General features: G+C 40.5%; 1 protein-coding gene and 1 non-coding gene across 4 annotated transcripts; one reads left to right on the top strand and one right to left on the bottom strand.

Moving 5' to 3' along the window:
* Window positions 1-1,672: 1,672 nt before the first annotated feature.
* Window positions 1,673-12,196, bottom strand: LOC124082642 (low affinity immunoglobulin gamma Fc region receptor III-A). 3 transcript variants are annotated; one of them, XM_058574138.1, is made up of 5 exons: window positions 12,079-12,196; window positions 11,405-11,425; window positions 10,438-10,695; window positions 8,614-8,868; window positions 1,673-1,830 (listed from the first exon to the last, which is right to left on the bottom strand). In XM_058574138.1, exons 1-5 carry the CDS (start codon window positions 12,116-12,118, stop codon window positions 1,706-1,708), a joined length of 699 nt encoding a protein of 232 aa, XP_058430121.1. In that variant the 5' UTR covers window positions 12,119-12,196; the 3' UTR covers window positions 1,673-1,705. The 3 variants fall into 3 exon arrangements, with proteins under 3 accessions (XP_058430121.1, XP_046285077.1, XP_046285078.1); XM_046429121.2 differs by lacking the exon at window positions 1,673-1,830 and adding an exon at window positions 5,147-6,564; XM_046429122.2 differs by lacking the exon at window positions 1,673-1,830 and adding an exon at window positions 5,147-6,564 and having other exon boundaries at window positions 10,438-10,692; window positions 12,079-12,175.
* Trnan-guu (transfer RNA asparagine (anticodon GUU)) lies at window positions 3,793-3,866 on the top strand. Its single transcript has one exon. It is a non-coding gene; the product is annotated as a tRNA-Asn (tRNA).
* Window positions 12,197-19,917: the final 7,721 nt, after the last annotated feature.

A 19,917-nucleotide genomic window follows, 5' to 3' on the forward strand; every position in this document is an offset into this window, starting at 1 on the left:
TTTCATTTTCTTCCATGTGACTCACTCCTTCCTGGATTTATGCCTTCAACTTCCAAGACAATCTGGCAGCTGCTAACTGTATCCTGATGCTCAAGACCAAGACTGTTGTTTTCTGTTTACATCTGAGTCTGGCTGACAGATGAGTACCCACAAGATAAAGGTCATATTTGTGTTTCCTTCTTCCAAACCTTGAATCCTTTTTATTTTTTGTCTATTTTGGTTGCTCTCCAGTGCCCACAAATAGATTTTTGAAAAAATCTTTAGTCCAGAGTTTATAGTTTGTTATATGTGTAGTGATTAGTTTCACTCAAGCTAATCTAACACTACAGAAACTGGAAATGCTTTTTAATTTTATTCACACTCTTTTGGAAATTGAGGAGTTTCTAATTTTTATGTAGTCAAATATTTTTCCTGGTAATTTTTTTATACATAGAATGATTGAGTATTAGATCAGGTGTTTGTTTTGTTTGTTTACTTGGTTACTTGGTGCCAGGGGTTGAATCCATGGCCTTGTTTATAAGCACATGTTCTACATTTGAGCTAGGCCCTCAGCCCACAAATCAATTTTTTAATTTCATGTGTTTTGGGTTTTTTTGTTTTTTGTTTATTTGTTTGTTTGTTTGTTTTGCTTCTTTGGCAGTATTTTTCTTTTTGAAATTATTTTGAGATATGACATGTGATAAATCTGTAGTGGCACCCACTTCTCCACAGAAAATCTTAACTAAGCTTCTCTAGAAATCTTCACCATAATGGATTTTAAGACTACCAGCAAGAGAGTCTCTATAAAATAATTCAATGTAGGTAAACTTCCTGTTTTCTTGTTGCTCTATTACTTGGTCACTGGATTGAAAGAAATCAGCACTCCAGGTGCTGAATGCCCCTTTACTGCTTTTTCACAAACATTTATCCAGTATAGTAGTTTGCAGAAGTGTGTTTGCAAACACAAAATGTGATTTAAAAAATGACAGATCCTTTAACAAGGCCTCTGGCCTTGAGGTGGGGCTTCACAGAGATGTCTACATTTCAAAGATAAGAGCAGTTACCAATTGGGCTCCTTAGTAACAGCTGGCAAGGGGAGGAAGAAAGGGGAGAAGTGTTGCCTCAAACAGTGAAAGAAATAACTGCTTTAATGTGAACTTCTGCAGACTGTGAACTTCTGAGCCCCTCTGCTTACATGCTGGGTATAAAGTTCTGAAACTACCTGAATTCTGGGTTCAGGGGATTAATTGATTACAGCAAAAACTGTGCTCTCTGAATCTGGCTGCAGCCAAATAAAACTGTTTCCTGCTATCTTCAGTGCCCTGCCTCATCTGTCCCCTAAAATACCCCTACAGCTGTAGTTTTGGTTTTGACTTAGTTCTCACCAGTAAGATGTACTTGAGTTTGATTTTGATTTGGAACTGAGTTAGGAGAGAGACAGCGATCCATTTGGGGGGGGGGGGATCAAATTTCTCCAATTGCTTCTCAATAAATTGACAATCATTAAGTGATTTGTAGTCTCAATAAGTAGTATGTTGTAACATAATGCTGGATCTGATATCATCTGTTGGACTAAACAGCAATTGAATTCACAAATTTTCAAGTCTTTGTTTTTGTTGTTGTTGTAGTTGTTTGTTTGCTTTTGTTCTTAGTCTTTAAAATACTGTTTGAAGGTTTTTACACATCTGCTATCTCTAATACATGAAAAACATTTATTGGAATGACATTAATAATTACTTTGAATCCAACCATTCAGGCTGAAAGAGGCAACAGTGTGGGGGTGAAGTGCCAAGGCTCTGTGGTACTTCCTGTGTTTGAAACTTGGCTCTCTTTGTCTGAGTTCCCTCATATCTGCAAAACAAAATAATGACAATAATCGCAATTCTCAAAGGGTTACAATATGTTTAGAATGGTGTTTGGTTATGAGAAAGCAGTAATTATCCTTCCTATTATTAAAATAAAAGCTGTAATGCCTGTGTGGTAGGGTATTTGGGATTTAAATAATCTTGCCCCGTAGAATGGAGGTGAATTTCAACCGGGATGGGAAGAAGTGGTATCTGCATCTCAGCAATCCATTAGCTCTCTCAGCCCATGTTTCTATCAGCCCCACAGCTTCCATCCTGTCACAGGAAGAACATCTGGTTTGTGCCTTCCCTGTGATCTGTTGGCTCTTCCTGTTAATTCCAGGACTTTTAATATCAAGGTCTCTTGGAGGCTGCCCTTCCCACAGTAGCCACAAACAAGAATGACTACAAGATAGTACCTACCCATAGTGAATAGTTACAGCCTTAAAGGATCAAATTGACCAGATTGGCAATCATTAATGGAGCAGAGTTCAGGTTGCTCTATCCTGGCACATCATTTTCCACTCATTTTTTTTTTTTAATTTTAATGTCTTCTAAACAGAAAACTTGATTTTAAAACTCCACTTTCTCTTTTAATTGACAAGTTTTGTTTGCTTATTATAGTTATTGATATGTTTATCACCATCCCATTTTGCACTTTCTTTTGGCCTCAAGTTTTCTTTTATCTTTTAAAATAAAATGCTGCTTCTTTTTTTTCTCTTGCTTTGGTTTGGATTGCTGTTGTGTGCATGTAAAGTGAAACATAGGAAATAAACTAGAGAGTAATGCTTTTTATTTCTACTGTCAATCTAACAAAGGAGGTGAAGTTCAGCATAGTTCCCAATTTGGATTTCATGGATGAGCAAAATTTTCCCCCAAATGTTGGTTACCAGGAGAGGGTTCCCAACTTTTTGTTTTGTCAAGTTAGTACACTAACAAAAACAATCATATCCTCAACAACTCTCCTCTATCCTAATTATAATTTTATAAAAGAAAGGACTTAAAAAAATTAGAGTGTAAAAAATAATCTCAATTTAACGGTCATTTGGCAAATATATGTTTATATGTACAATACAAACACATGTATGTATTTTGCGAAAAATATATTTATATATGTATTCATCTATAATTTTTGCACATGCACACTATGTGTGTATTTTAATTTCATTGAAATCTTTGAAAACTGAGCCTAAACTGAAACCCATTGATAAGACAATGGCAATGCAGAAAGAGAGGTTATGTGTGGAGGCTCCTGAGGCCTGGGACTTCCTTAATAAAGAAAATTCTTTATTAGACCAGACCTGATGAGGACCCTAAGTTCATGGTGATAGGCTGAGGAGTCTCCACTCTTAGAGGTCTGGATCTCAATATGTCAGTGGGAGAGTACTGGAGTTGTGGGTATTTATAAATTCCGTGTTCTATCTGGGTGCTTAATATACTAGTAAAAATCTTTTTAAATAGCTGGGGTTGAAGATTAATATTGTTATTCGAAACACCCTTACTGTATTTTTTTTTTCCAGACATAGTTGGATACAATCATGATACAATATTTTAAGTTTCACAATCGTAAGTCATTACTTACCCATATATATGCTACCTAAATAGTCTACATCAGAAAAGGAAGGGAAAAAAAAGCTTAAAGCTTATTAACATATCTTTCTGAGCAAAATCAACTGAACTCCCAAACCCACGGAGAGCATTCTTTGGGATTTCCTAAAGACTTTCTCTCTCGTCTGTCCTCCTTGGCTTCCTCTTCCTCAGCCTCTTGCGGGTAGAAGCTGAGTCCTGTTCCAGACCTAACCAGGTGCTAGCCCCGGAAAAGACGCGCCACTTCGGCGCCTTGGTGTGCTTGCAACCGAGGTGCCTCCAGATTCCTAGGTCTGCCTTAAACATAAATTTTTAGGACGGAAAGAGCACTACGAATTTGTTCTTCAATGAATTAACTTGGCAGCTCACTCTCTCAGCGCCTGTCTCTGTGGCGCAATCGGTTAGCGCGTTCGGCTGTTAACCGAAAGGTTGGTGGTTCGAGCCCACCCAGGGACGAAAAGGTGTGTTTTGTAAACCGTGAGGGCCTGTGCATGTTGAAACTCCACCACACGTGTAACCGCTAGCAGCCCGGAAATGGTTGTTATTGTAGTCTTCATCCTTAGCAGTTTCACCCCCCTGCTTTTGAAAGTAGGGTTGCGTTTGGTAACTTTGAAAAAGCAATTATTGTTTTCCTTTTAACCACTGAAACTGCACCACAAATTTAGGTTTTTACAAGAATTTACTAACCAAAGGAAGCAAGTTCAGGACTAATAATCTAAAAACGAATTCATTATCTTTTCCACCAAACCTGTTCTTGCCTCGCCTTTGTATTTCCTGCGTCATCAAAAGGGCACCAAGCCCTGAACCTGGATCCACAATCACGCTGAGTCCTACTGGCTGCCAATTCCTGGAGAGTTCGCTTCCTAAATATTTTTCAACCAGACTTGTTCAGCCTAGCAGTCAGTAGGACAGCTTCCTCTTGGATTGTTGCAATACCTACCCTAGCACCCTAGCGAGTTTCCTGCCTTTTATTCTCTCCTGTCCATCTTCCAGGTATATGCCAGGGAATCTTTCTAAACTACAAACCTGATCTGCTTCAATTACCTCAGTGGCTCGATGGGTCCGATACAACCTCCATACTTTGGCAGGCAGTGCCCTTCACAGTGTGCCCAGAACTCTCCCCTTTCCAACAGAATCAAACTGTTTTCTTGAACCCATGGACTTCTGCCTGGCAAGTCCTGCTTATCCTTCACCGCCTAAGGGGATTCTTTGTTCTCTTCCTATTTGCCTGTTTTTCTCTTCATAATCAAAGTTCCTCCAGAGAATGACCCTGAGGTGTCTAATATCTTCATCACCTACACTCAACCTTTGCATGTTGTAGGAACTAAATAAATATGAGTGAAAGTGCAAGGTTACCAAATGTACTTGTCTCATGTCTAAATCTTACCTAATATTCATAAACTCATTTTGAATGATCTTGGTATACAAACTATACAATTATACTTGGTATAAACCACACAATTAGGCTGAACCTCTGCCCAGGCCTGTAACCTCCTTAGTAGCTGTGGCTTTTCCTAACAGCCCCAATGTGCTGAAATGACCTCTAACTCCCATTCATCTTCCTATCACATGTAGCTTATAAAAAATCCCATTTTACTCAGTTGTCCAGCAAGATTTAAAAAATAAGTTAATAATTCATAGGAGTTGTGGTAAAATGGTTGCTGAGTAGAATGTGGTTTTGCATAAATCCAAACTAAACCCCCACAGATTTTTGACAAAAGAAGGGGAAAAACAGATCCTATCATTTGTATTTTATTACCATGTTTTTTTTCCATCTTTGTCGCATGCAAGATCTTGTAAAATGTTTTATTGAAAGCAAAAGTGTTTTGTTAAAAACATCTAGAACAGAAAGAGATAGTTAAAGCTTTCTTCCATAAGCAATGTTTTCCTTCCCTGCCCCCACCCCATTGGAACTGTTATGCTGAGAGATTTCAAAGTTTCACAATTTAACTCAGCCAGTAGAATTCAGGACATTTGGAGTTGGTTATCCAACATTTGTTCAATTAATAATGGGAACAAAGTTATATCTGAATTAGATATTGAAACAGAAAAGCTGTATTTAAAGTCCCTGCTCCTCCTTGTCTCGTACTACATTGGTCAACAAGTGTCTTCACTCCTTGACCATTCCTTCCTGTGAACTTGTGGTTGACTCTTTGTTGCCTTGCTTTTCTCAGCTCAGAGAGTGAACTGTCTCTGTTTCACTTAGCATAACACAAGTCTGTCTGATCTAAGCTTTCTTTTTCAACCTCAGCTCTCTACCCCACCCCCAAGTCTTCAGCCCCCTTCCTAGGCTTATTGCCTACTCATGCATTAAAAGGGTTCATTATCATATATTCATAAACCATTCCAATTTTGATAGATACTCCTCTGGAAAACTCAGATGTCATGGCTATAATTTCCTGTTGACTCCAACATGCCTCCTGCTTTCGGCAATTTTACCTCTGGGTCCAGATGTGGATACTTCCCCTGGTCTATTCTGGACTTCCCTGCTCTTTCTCAGCCATCCCCTTCATTAGGTCTATTGAATTGCCTAGGTCCCCAGGAGTTCCCACCCTTTATCTGGAAGGAGTTTGGGGTTCCCCTGAAGGCAACCAGACCACTATCATTCTGGCCCTTCCTCAACTGTTAATAGTTTATCTAGTTATTCATTTATTCAGGAACAATTTTTATATGTTTAAAGGTTCATTATGCAGAGTATGTGAGGGAATGGTTGAGCCAGAGAAAGTATATAGCTCCTACACTCAGTTCCTGAGAGAATTCCCCAGCTTCTCACTGGGGCATTGCTTTTGGCCTTTCCTTTTCACCAGAGACCTGGAGGAAACAGAGAGTTGGGAGAAGTGCCTTCGGCCCAGGCTCTGAGTTGTATTTTTTTCTGCTGCTCAAAGAAATGCCTGATGGGGATGATGAGGTTGCTGTACACAGAGAGGTTCATAGAAGCTGTGCCAGTGCTCTTATTACCCCATGGGTCATTTGTCCTGAGGGTCCCGGCTCCATCTAAATTTGTGTTTGGTCCAGTCTCCCCCTGAACTTTGAAGGTTTCTTCGCACAGAAAAATATAGCCCTGTGTCTACAGCAAATAAGAGTCCCATCATCAGGCAGAAAGCAATTTGGTGCCAAGGAAGAAAAACTGAGAAGGTGGATGGAAATGCTGAACCTAGGAGAAGTAGAGAAACAAGAAAAATGACAGTTATTAGGGCAGAAATTTGGAATAAATAGTGAGGCCACCAGTAGACTGTGTTCCTGACACCTACCAAGAGACAGACTCTAGGGAATGAATGAGAGGAGAACCTAAGGGAAGCCTTTGCTCCCTTCCACTGACTCCCAATCTTACTGCTATGCCACTGGGCTCAGCTTGTTCAACACTTTTAGCCGTAGCTTCAGCTTGTTTGTGGGAATGTGACAGGGAGTTTCCAGCAACTTAGGTTGTCAATAGAAGTTGTGTGATGATTATGAAATTGTTGCTGTTGGCACAAATTTGTGGATTTTTGTTTCAATTTTTGAACTTAACTTTGATATAATTTCAAACAGAACAAATCTACCAGAGTAATATAAAGAACTCTCATGTATCCTTCACCCAGATTCACTGATTATTTACATTTTTCCCCATTGCTTTACCATTTGCTTTCTTCCTAACCATTTGAGGGTAATATAGGCCCTCCACATCTGTGGGTTCTACATCTGAGGATCTGACCAACTGAAGATCAAAAATATATTTTTTTTAAAAAATTGTGACTGTACTAAACAGACTTTTTTCATTATCATTATTCCCTAAGCAATACAGTATAACAGCTATTTGTGTAATATTTACATTAAGTATCTAATACAATCTAAACAAGATTTAAAGTAATAGGAAGACATGCACAGGTTACATGCAAATACTTACACCATTTTATCTAAGGCCTTGAGCGTCTTCAGATTTTGGCATGTAGGTGGGGGGACTAGAATCAATCCCCCCCCACAGATCCCAAGTGATAGCTGTATTTACTTCCTTTTTACTATTTATTGCAGTACTGATACTGGTGGTTTATGTCTGTAATTCCAGCAACTTGAGAAGCTGAGGCAGGAGGATTATAAATTTAAGGCTAGCTTCAGCAACTTAGTGAGACCCTGTCTCAAAATAATAATAATAATAATAATAATAATAATAATAATAATAATGGACCAGGCATGCCTGTAATCCCAGTGGCTAAAGAGGCTAAGGCAGGAGAATTGCGAGTTCCAAGCCAGCCTCAGTAAAAGCGAGGTGCTAAGCAATTCAGCGAGACCCTGTCTCTAAATACAATCCAAAAAGGTTTAGGGATGTGTCTCAATGGCTGAGTGCCTCTGAGTACAATCTCTAGTACCAAAAAAAAAAAAAAAAAAAAGTGCTGGGGAAGTAATTCAGTGATACAATGCTCTTGGGTTCAGTACCCAATACCAAACCACTCTGCCCCCCCCACCCCAACAAAAATCTAGCATATTGAAAGATGCCTAATAAATATCAGTTTGCTTTTGTTACAGAGAAGAAATTGAGGTTCAAAGAGACTACATGGTTTGCCTACTGTCACACAGTCAATTAACCTCAGAACCCAGATTCAGAGTCCTTTCTATGATAATTGAGGGGTTCCTGACAGTCTAACTCTTGATTAACAAATAAGGCTTGCATGGGAAAGGAGTGCTTTTAAGGATGGGCCAGCATGACAGGGTCACATGATATTGCAGGCATGTTGGGGTAAGGAGAGGTCTATTTATAGGTAAGGAAATGTGGCTCCTGCTCCTGCTTTCACACTGCAGAGTGAATGGCACTTCTTGGCTACCCCTTAGCAACAGGCTAGAACAGAACGGCAAACCTACCCAGCAACCAGGGTGTCTACTGGTCACTAGGAAGAACTCAATATAAATAAGTCTGTGGAGGAATTAGGTATCTTTTCCCAACTAATTTTCTTTTTAATTTTTACATTTTTAAAAATTTATTATTAACAGGATTGGGGATTGAACTCAAGGGCATTCTGTTATTGAACTGAACTGCCAGCCCTTTTTATTTTTTATTTATTTTGAGACAGGGTTTTGCTAAGTTGCTGATAAGTTGGTGAGGCTGGCCTTGAATTTACAATCCTTCTGCCTCAACCTCCTGAGTCACTTGGATTACCTGGCCTAACATATTTCCCAGTGTGAATACCAACTCCAAACAGCTTTGGGTGCTCTAAGGCTGAATAGCTCTCACCTTCAATGATGATGTTCACAGACTCTGAAGATTGGTTGTGATTCCCAATAAGCCCCCGGCAGAAGTAGGAGCCACTGTCCTTGTATGTGGCCTTCGGAATGTACAACTCGGAATTGTGATGAAAATACTTCTTGCCTCTGCCATCTTGTAAATATGTGACCTTATGCACAGGCTTATTCTTCCAGCTGTGGCATCTCAGCCGAAGAGGCTCCCCGGGCTGGAACACCCGCTTAGGGGTCTGGAGCAACAACCAGCCTGAAGACACAGAGAGACCTTAGGTCAGAAGGCCCAAGCTGTCTATGCAGACAGAGCTCTTTAGAAGGTGACACTCACCACCCAGATCCTGGGACATAATGAAAAGTCAGACCAGGAGCCATCATACATAACACCCTTTGGGAAAAACCTGACTGGGCCTTTTTATCTAAAAAATGGAGAAGAAGGACATACACATGATCAAAACATTAAGGTAGAGCCAAAGGACTAAGAATGAGGCGAGAAGTCAAGATTCTGCAGGATTCTTAAGTATTAGACCTGGATTAATTTTGTAAGATAATAAGAATTCACAATAAATTCTAGACTGAAGGTAAAAACTACATTAGAAAATAATAATTTGTCCCATTAGAAAAAAAAATGGCAGACTTCAACAAGGAATAGGCAGTTATAGGAGTTTCTTTTTTTTTTTTTTCTCATTACAACTGGAGGTTGAATCCAGGGACTTGGGTATGTTGGGCAAATGTTCTGCTAATGAGCTACGTCCTCTCTCCTTTCTGTTTTTTATTTTGAGGTAGGCTCTCACTAAGTTACCCAGGCTAGCCTTGAACTTGCAATCCTCTTGCCTCAGCCTCCTGGTATTACAGGTGTGGGCCACCACACCCAGATCATAGGTCCAATTTCATGAAACTGTTGCAGACCCACTCTTTTTATATTCCCCTTCCCCTCCAGGCCTGTTTCATCCATATATGTTGTGGGGCAGCCATGGAAATAGAGTCAGGCTTTCATGGTAATACTACAGATATTTGAAGGATACCAGGAAAGACACCTGTCTCCAAAATGTGCACACTGGTACTCTCAGCAACTCAGGAGACTGAGACAAAAGAAAGATTGCAAGTTTGAGACCAGCCTGGGCAACTTAGGGTCACCTTGTCTCAAAATAAAGAAAAAGGGCTGGTGATGTAGCTCACTGGTAGAGCATCCCTGCGTTCAATCTAAAACTAAAAACAAAACCAAAAAAGTTCTTGCCTGCTCCTGTTGTTGAGATGCTGCTAACATACAAATACTTTCATTCCAGGACTAATATACAGGCTGAAAATGTATCTACCTTTATTATCAGGGGTATCACATTGCCAAATTTACCCTGAAGTGTGAATTTCAGTACAGCATTGATGGGAAAAGAGAGAAGATGGTAGGTAATCTTGGATAGTTTGGGAGGCTTAGGGTATTACAGACCTGAGAATGAGAAGAATATTGAGATTCCAAAAATAATTTTTTGATTTTTAAAATAAATATTATTGAGACTCAGTGTCATGCCGTGACCTTCAGATGATACATTCACATTGTGCATTTTGTGTGAATGATGATTCTCTGGTTTGTGCAGTGAAACAGTCCTGTATTCCCTATATGACAGACTTTGATATTTTGTTTAAGGCCTACATACAACTGGAACTACAATTCTTATATCATTCAGTGGGATGACACATCATTTCATAATATATATTTTTAAAATCTCATCTTGTTTTTAATCTTCAAGAACATCATCTTCTAGTTCTTCCCAAGTATTTCAGGGCCCATTACTGGTGAGTTCCCTTTTCCCCCTCACCAGCTTACCAGTGTGGACTTCTAGATGCACAGCGTCACTTTGCATGGAGAGGTTGGTCTGGCACCTGTACTCTCCACTGTCTTTATCTTTGGCTTTTTCAATGAAGTAGCTAGAGGCCTGGCTTGGGATGAGGTTTCCATTATGGAACCACTGTGTGGAAGTGTCTTCAGGGTGTTGGGCCCCCTGACACTTCAGAGTCACACTGTCTTCCTGGAGCACCCAGTCCCATGGAGGATCTAGGAGCACCACAGCCTTTGGGAGATCTTCTGAGAAGTCAAGAGAATATGGAATGAGAACAGTTGGTGAGCGTACCCCACACTGGCATTCCCAGAGAGCTTCAAAGCCAGAGTGAGCCCGTTGCAAACCCACAGTAGGTAACTTAGGCTGAATGTATGACTCAACCTTAAGAGCCTCTATTTTTGTTTTGCTTTTGGTTTTCAGTGCTGAAGATTGAACTCAGGGTTGCTTTACCAGTGAGCTACATTTTCAGCTCTATTTATTTTTCATTTGGAGATAGGATCTTGCTAAATTGCCCAGGCTGACCTTGAACTTGCTATTCTCTGCCTCAGCCTCAGGAGTAGATGAGATTACAGGCAGGCAGCACTGCACCCAGCTAGTAGTCTTAGAGCATTTTGACCAGGAGGAGCTTGGCCCCATTTTTTGCCTGCTCTGTACCTTGAAGAAAATGGCCAGAGAGGCACTGGGTCAAGCCCAGTGGTATTGGGGAAGCTGTTCCTATCTACCCCATATCAACAGTTTCCCACGCAATGGTCATTTCATAACATCCTGTGACTGTTGCAACCATATGTACCTTACTTGATTAATTCAGGATCATAGCAAACTCACGGACTGGGCATGTAGCTCAGTGGTAGAGCACTTGCTTAGCAAGTGTGAAACCCTGGGTCAATCCCCAGCACTGTGGGGGGAAAAACACTCCCCAAAAAACGAACAAAAGAAACCGAAAACCAAACTCACCAGCTTGCATGCCAGCTGAAACTACAAGGGGGAAAAAAAAGTGTGAATTAGACACTGAGCAAGAACAGAGACCAGGGTGACTACAGTATAAAGTGATCTAAAGCTGTCTCCACCCACCCCAACCCTGGGAGCACTGCGTTCCCAAGAATGGAGATATTTATAGTGGATGCCTTTTGGTTTGCCCTCTGGTCTTCAGTGTCTGGGCTTCCTACTTCCACTGAACACCAAAATCCCTATTTTTGACACTGTTCCCTTACTCCTTGTTCCCTGTTCAAAGTCACAAATTAAGGGTGAAGATTGAATTTCCCTGAATCAAGCTACAGAAACAACTTGAACCTAAAATTTCTTGAAGGAGTCAAAATTAAGTTGTAGAAGGGATGGATGCTGGTATGTCAGACTGAAAGAGACAGACCTTAGGAATCATCTAGTTCATGCTCTTCAATTTGCACATAGGGAAACAGAGACTTAGAGGGGTGAAGAAACTGACCGAAAAGTCTCCCTTTACCTTCGAATGATACACAAATCAGAAACAGCATTCTGTGCATTTCAGCGCCCCCCAGACAGTTTGTCCTAGAAGCTAAATTCAAGGCTATAGATGTGGTGAGGGGTCCTATCCTTTGGTGGGGGTTCCACCCCAGGGCATCCTTTCCCTCAGTCAGGGGGCCCTGACTTACCTAGAAGTAGCAGAGCCGTTGGTGGCAACAGCTGTTCCATGTTGCTGCTGCACTTGGCGTGAAGGAGTCACCACAGATATCCGGAGCCCTTTAAAGGACGTAGACAACTGGAAGAGAGGAAGTAAAACCGCCTTTCCCCCATCCCCCAGACCATCACTAAACAGGTTCCTTTTCCGGGAATATCATATGGTTCTCAGATCTAAATTCCAACAAGTGAACCCCAGAATAGAGCAGGGATGGGAGCAAAAGAGCTGAAGGAAAAGCCCAAGGTGTGTTTGTCCCCTTTGTTCAGGGCAGGTCACCACCAAGCACTTGAGGGACACACAGAGGATCTATCAGAGTATATCTTCAGCAATCTCAGGATGCTTCCTCCTATCTCTTGGGGTTGGGTCCACACAGTGTCAAGAATGGTGTGCATAACCCTGAGGATGACCCTCAAGAGGGAGGGCCAGTCCCCCCAGAAGCCCTGGTTCTATGTCAGAATTTCTCCCTCTTTGGCCTGGCCAAGACCTATCTCCACCCAGCTCAGGACCTGTGCGCATACAGAAAGTAGTAATTTAAGTTCTAGCTGTGTGTGGTGGAGTATGCCTGCAGTCTCAGCAAGTTGGGAGGCTGAGACAAGAGGATAGCAAATTCCAGGTCAGCCTGCTCAACTTCGCCTAACCTTTTCTCAAAATAAAAAATAAAAACTACTGGGGATTTAGCTCAGTGGTAGAGTGCTGTTGGGTTCAATTCCCAGTACCCTTCACACAAATGCACACAAAAAATGCCTTCAGATCTATGAAAATCTCTGAGGTGAAGGGTGTGTATCCTTCTGAGGTGTGGAGCATTCACTTTAGTTTTTCTTCTTTGATATTTTATTTTTTTCTCTGACTCTCTGTGGCCTTCAAATAGAGGAAGGAATTGTTAGCTGCAGAGGAGATGTCAGATATGAAGGAGAGAGCAGGAGAGAAAGTAACAGGGTGGGGAGACTTCAGCAGGTTTCATGCAGTACTTGTTGAGTACTCGCCAAATTTGGGGTTTTATAAGAGTTAATTTCTTTCCTTCTTTCTTTTTTTCCTTCCTTCCTTCCTTCCTTCCTTCCTTCCTTCCTTCCTTCCTTCCTTCCTTCCTTCTTTCCTTCCTTCCTTCCTTCTTTCCTGGTGATTGAACCCAGAGGGCTCTCTACCACTGAGCTACATCCAATCCCTTTTAAATTTTTTTTTTTTTTTAATTTTGAGACAAGATCTCACTAAGTTGAACAGGCTGTCCTCGAACTTGTGATCCTCCTGCCTCAGCCTCCCAGTTGTAGGTATGCACCATTGTGCCCAGCTACAAGGGTTAATTTAATAGTGCAGAGCAAAGTACACAATTTTCAGAGAGGGAGAGATGGTCTTAGCTTTTTTAAAAAATCCTACTGGGGATTGATCTACCACTTAACTACATCCCTAGCACATTTTATTTTATTTTATCTTTTTTTTAGCTTTGAGACAAAGTCTCATTAAATTGTGGAGGCTGGTCTCAAACTTTTGATCCGGTGCATAGCTTCAATCTCCAGTGGAGTCAATGGTCATGAGCTATCTACTCCATTTGTAAACTCCTGAGGCAGGTGGCCTTAACCCTCTCTGCCTAACACATTTCTATGTCCTTGTTATGGTGGGCCTAACAAACTGACACAGACAGCTACAGGACAGGTGTGGTCCAATAGTTTTTTCTGGGATGCTGAATCCTGAATAAATGGCACTTGTTAACTTATGGGGGAAGGAGATATTTAGGTCCTAACATCCCAGCAAAGGAATGGGCTGATCTGCCTCCTGTTTCAATCCAATAAATTCCTTTCCTTACTGAGTATATTCAGATTCTGATACGGTTTGCTTAAAACCAAGGGTCTTGAGTGATAAATTAAGAAGAGAGAGGCAGAGGATGGCAGCTAGAGAGAATCAAGAAAAGAGGAAGATTTTGTTTTACTTTAAGTGAGTGACCTGAGTTTGTTTATAGACCTTTGGAAGAAGCCAGTAGAGGGGAGAGATCAGATGTCTGACAAAGAGGGAATACTTGATAAAGCAAATGTGGATCTTGAAGAGATTAGAACAAAACATGGGCAGGGAGTTATTTTTCTACTGGATATGTAACACCTCATCCTCCAAGCTGAAGGCAGGAGGTGAGGTGGTGCATAAGCAAGTCTATTTTCAGAGGATGAATGAGAAAGTTAAAGTCATTTATATATAATGGTCCTGATTTTCTTGATTAAGGAAGAGTCAGTCACCTCCCAAGAAAGATGGGTAAACATTGTGGTAGGTGGCTTGAGGATTCCAGACAATTTTAAAATTGGCCATTATGGTAAATGAGGTAAGGAGTTGACTATATGTAAAAGGATCACCAAACACTTCAGAAAGTATTACCACCCAGTGTCCAGCTGATATGGGTGATTATGGATTTATAGGTGCATCCAAGCAGTTAAAAACCCACTCAGATGCAAGGGTGGAGGAGAGTTCTCTTCTCTTGATGGAAAGAGTGTCAAAGAATTTTTAGCCATCTTTTATTTTTTAATTTTATTCTTATTTTTGGTACTGGGGATTGAATCAAGAGATGCTCTATTGAAGTGGCACTCCCTTTCTCCACAGAAAAGTCGTAACTGAGCGTCTCCAGAAATCTTTACCACGGCTGATTTCAGAACTGTCAGCAAAAGAGTCTATGCAAAAGAGTTCAATGTAAATAAACATCCTATTTTCATGTCGCCCTGTTTTACTTGGCCACTGGCCGAGAGGATACCAGCACTCCAGGTGCTGGACACCCCCTTACTAGTTTTTCACAAACGTATCCAGTATAGTACTTTGAAGAAATGTGCAAACAAGGCCTCTGGCCTTGAGCTGGGCTTCACAGAGATGTCTACATTTTTAAGATAAGTTACAATTGGGCTCCATGGTAACAGCTGGCAGGGGAGGAAAGAAAGGGGAGAAGAAGCTCTCCCCTTCTCAGGTGTTGTCCTTGAAGGGTTAACTTGTCCAGAACAGTGAAAGAAAAAGCTGCTTTTATGTGAACTTCTGCAGACTGTGAACTTCTGAGTCCCTCCCCTTACATGCTGGGTATAAAACTGAAACTCCCTGAACTTGGGGTTCAAGGGATTGATTGATTACAGCAAAAGCTGTGCCCTTGGAACCTGGCTGCAGCCAAATAAAACTGTTTCCTGCTATCTTCGGTGCCTTGCTTCGTTTGTCCCTACAACACTATCTCTGAGCTACATCCTCAGCCCTTTTGGGTGGCGAGGAGTGGGAACTGGAATTGAACTCAGGGACACTCAGCCACTGAGCCACATCCCCAGCCCTATTTTGTATTTTATTTAGAGACAGGGTCTCACTGAGTTGCTTAGCAATTCGCTTTTGCTGAGCCGGGCTTTGAATTCACAATTCCTGCCTCAGCCTCCCAAACAGCTGGGATTATAGGCATGTGCCACTGCACCAGACAGCAAATATTTTTTTTAATACTGCTACAGTTAGCTACTTTAATAAATTTAAAGACTTTCTGATCCTTTGGTGTTGTGGTAATTAATATGAAATCCTTACAAGTAGAAAAGTCCTGTGGGCATGTTTAGGAGACTGAAAAATAAAAGAAAGGAAAGAACTTTATGCTATCTCAAGAACAGCCACAGGAAGAAAGGAGGTAGTTGATATTAACTAGAAAGAAGAAAATTAGCTGGACATTACCCATTCAGTACCTTCCAGATCCAGAAATTTGCTTAAGATGTTAACAGCAAGGAAACAGTGTATTTTGTGACACCCTCAGTTCAGAGATACAGAGCAATGCTGATGATAGGGGACAGATGGAAGTGAGTGGTGGAACATGAGATTAAGGGAATAACTCTATAAAATTGGCCCACTGTATTGATCACTGCAATACTTTTTTTTTTTTTCAAGAAGCAGCTTATTGACAGCTGGGAAACAAGAAATTTTTGAACCTGAACCCATAATAACTTCTGAGTTTTTCCAAATTAACAATTGCTATGAAAAAAGTCAGTTGATTCAACATGTAGAATATGATAGAGTAGCTACCCAATATCCATCCATCTTCTTCCTTTCTAATACAACCTGGGTTTTATTCAGGAGTCTAATTTATCCCCATTTGAAGAAGTAGCCACACAGGATGTAGCATTGACCTGCATTTTATTGATTTAATGGGGGAAAGAGAAATACTGACTTCAATAGGTTCAAGCATTTGGAAGGGAATGCCATCACTGTAGTTTGGATATGAGCCTCCCCACACCCCTAAAAAAACTCCTGTGTTGATGTCTGGAAAAAAAATCTTTGCATTTCTTTTTGCAAAGGTAATATGATACATATTAAATTACAATCAAATAATTGAACAGTATTAATCATGTATGTGTATAGTTTTTATATTATTATTTATGATATATTACATGCCTACATATGAGTCAGTCTATTCTGGATTCACTACACTATATGTGTGCCAATGACACATTATTTTAATTAGAGTCTCTATGGTATGATGTAATATCTGGAAAGGCTATTGACTTCCTTATATCTTTACCCTTTCGGTGTATGCCCAACTGTGCTTGCACATATTTTTTTTCTTCCATATGAGCTTTAGTTTCAATTTGACTAGCTTCAATTAGAAAAGACCATTGTTAAACCATCATTTTCTGTGTAAAAAGAAATGCATGTGTGTGCATATGTATATGTAACTACATATGTAAATTATAATATATATATATATTATATTAAATCCAACAAGACTCTTGGTTCAAGTTTTCTAAAAAAAAAAAAAAAACTCCTGTGTTAATGAAGGGATATTCAGAAGTAAAGTGATTAGATTTTGAGAGCTGCAACCTAATCAGTCCATTCTCACAGGAAGGGTAGAGCATGGCTGGAGGAGGTGGGTTATGGCAGCAGGCCCTGGAACGGGGAAGGAAGGGTTCAGTTCATCTTCCCTGGACCCTTCCACCAGGATGTTCTGTGTCATCTTGGGCCCAGAACAATAGACTCAGCCAGCCATGAACTAAATCTCTCTTTTTTGGGGTGGTTTTGGGGATTGAACCCAGGGCCTTATACTTGCAAGGCAATCACTCTACCAACTGAGCTATACCCCCAGCCTGCCATGAACTAAATCTCTAGATCCACAAGCCAAAATAAACTTTCCCTCCCCTAAGTTGTTCTTGTCAGGTATTTTGGTCATAGCAATGCAAATCTGACTAACAATTCCAATTCCAAGGCATAATTGAAGAAAGAGTATGTCTGTTTCATTGGACTTAAACAAGGGCTTATTTTGTTTCAAGTTCTGCCGGCAGCTGTTGTTAAGAGTTTGAGGGCAGCCAAAAAACCAAGGAGAAAGAAGTGGAGAGATGGAAGGTCACATTTGTTGACATCACTGTTTCTGAAGCAACCAGACCCTGTCTCAAAGTTAGTAAAAAGGTCTGGGGATGGGCCAGGGAAGAGGAACCCTTCAATTTGAAGTATATTTCCTAATTGTTTAAGCAGTTCTAAGTCAAGGTTTGTTATCTTCAGCCAAAGGCATCCCAATAAATATATAGGTATTTCCTGAATGCCTATTAAAAAGTTGAGAAATTCTCCATCTGGAAGGAATTAATGATTAATGGGGGAAGAACCTTGACATTTAATGAAGAAGAGAGAATAATACTGACCCAGAGGCAAGAAACTCTAGACCTGGCTATTAGGCCCAGGGTAAGACATGGATGCCGCAGTCCAGCTGCAGCAGAATAATCAGGGGGGGTGACGAACAACTTGTGTAGATTGATACAGCAGGAGTGGAAGCCGTTTATTGCAGGACAGGAGCAGTATTTATACATTCCACACAGCTTATCTAATTAGCATAAACTAGATACATCAGGCAACCAATAAGGAATCTCCACACTTAATGGCTCGCTTTTGTTACTTCTCAAACCACTCCCTCTGGCATTTTGCCAGGCACCATCCAGACTTGTTTAGGAACTCTAACATTCCCCTGGCAAAATGCCAGGTGTTATTTTGACTTGTTTATAGACTCTAACACATGGAATCTAACCAGATCTCAGTCTCTGCATTTAGGAAATGAGAGAATGGACTGTACACTTGCTCAGACCCAACTCTGGGTAAACAATTTTATGTCTCTCTCTCTCTCTTTTTTTGGATTGGTTTATTTTGCTAAGTTCAGGGGCATTCTACCACATTTGCAGCAGCACCTCTCCACCCCCGCCCCCACCAAATTTCAATTCTTTTTTGAGACAGGGTCTCGCTAAGTTGCCTAGGCTGGACTTTATGATCCTCCTGCCTCAGCCTCTAGAGTTGCTGGGATTACAGCATACACTAGGCACAATGGACTCAATTTTATGAATTTTTGAATGTCAACTAGAGGGTAAATGACCCTTCTACTTTTTTTGGTGTTGTTAAACATTACTTATTAAAAAAAATTAACAATTAATTGACAATATTTTCCCCCCGGAGAGTAAAAAATGAATGTAAATGCCTTGTTTTTTTTTTTTTTTAAACGTCCACTCTCACCCCTTGGAGTCACATAGGCATTTTTTAAACCTTATTTTATTTATTTATGATGTGGTGCTGAGAATTGAATGCAGTGCCTCACACGTGCTGGGTGAGCGCTCTACCACTGAGCCTCAGCCCCAGCCCTGTAATAGCCTTTTAAGGAAGTATTCTACTTGCCCATTTAGTTAAAAAAATATTATTATTTTTAAAAAAATTTAAAATTTGTTTTAATTAGTTATACATGACAGTATAATGCATTTGTGCACTTGGATATATCATACATAGATGGGATATAATTTCTCATTTTCTGAGTGTACATGTTGTAGAATCACATTGGTCATGTAGTCATATATATATATATATACAGTAATAATGTCTGCTTCGTTCTACTATCCTTCCTATCGCACATCCCCTCCCCTCCCCTCCCTTCACTCTCCTCCACCTAATCTAAGGTAACTTTATTCTTCTCAAGTGCCCCCCCCCCATTGTGAATTAGCATCTACATATTAGAGAAAACATTAGGTCTTTGGTTTTTTTTGGATTGGTTTATTTTGCTAAATTCAGAAGTCCATTACAATAGATATCAAAATAGCTGGTTCAGTGACACGAGCCTATAATCCCAGTGACTGGGGAGGCTGACACAGGAGAATCACTAGTTAGAGATCAGCCTGGAGAATTTAGTGAGACCCTGTCTCAAAGTTAGTAAAAAGGTCTGGGGATGTAGCTCAGAGTAGAGAGCCACTGGGTTCCATCCCCAGAACTGAGAAGTGGGGGAAAAAATAATTTAATAAAAAAAATTCACTTTGCATGGGGAGTATAGTGAGAAGAAGAAATAGGAAAGCAAACTGGCCGTGTAAAAGGAAGGGGAAGCCAGAGTTGGAGAGAGACATGAAGACTTTAAGTGGGGTGAGAGGAGAAGAAAACTAATGGTGGCCAACTGAGAAAGACAAACACTGGAGCAGGGAGGGAAAATAATTACTAAGAAAGTCATGTAGGGGTTGGGCTTGTGGCTCAGTGGTAGAACGATAACCTCGCACGTTCGGTTCTCAGCACCACATATAAATAAATGAATAAAGTAAAGGTCCATCAACAACTAAAAAAAGAAGAAAGAAAGAAAGAAAAAAGAAAAGAAAAATCATGTAGGTTCATAAACTTTGAGGTGGTTTTGTTTTTTTTGTGTTTTTTGGTACCACAGATTAAACCTTGGGGTGCTTAACCACTGAACCACATCTCCAGTCCTTCTCTATATTTTATTTTGAGACAGGGTCTTGCCAAGTTGCTCAGGGCCTCACTGAATCAATAAAAAAAGATAGAAACTGCACATAGAAGAAGGTACATACAGAGATATCTGGAAATAGACACGCCC

This window comes from Marmota monax, unplaced genomic scaffold (assembly GCF_021218885.2).
Source record: "Marmota monax isolate L192 unplaced genomic scaffold, Marmota_monax_Labrador192_F-V1.1 WCK01_AAM20220418_F8-fsc00145, whole genome shotgun sequence".
In the NCBI taxonomy this organism is placed as follows: Eukaryota; Metazoa; Chordata; class Mammalia; order Rodentia; family Sciuridae; genus Marmota; species Marmota monax.

Excerpts from the sequence above, each read along its gene's own strand:
- LOC124082642 (XM_046429121.2), bottom strand. The coding sequence starts at position 12,118 with ATGGAACAGCTGTTGCCACCAACGGCTCTGCTACTTCTAG. Across the intron at positions 11,426-12,078 it reads AACGGCTCTGCTACTTCTAG|TTTCAGCTGGCATGCAAGCT; the intron begins GTAAGTCAGGGC and ends TCCCCCTTGTAG. Across the intron at positions 8,869-10,437 it reads GCATCTAGAAGTCCACACTG|GCTGGTTGTTGCTCCAGACC; the intron begins GTAAGCTGGTGA and ends CTGTGTCTTCAG.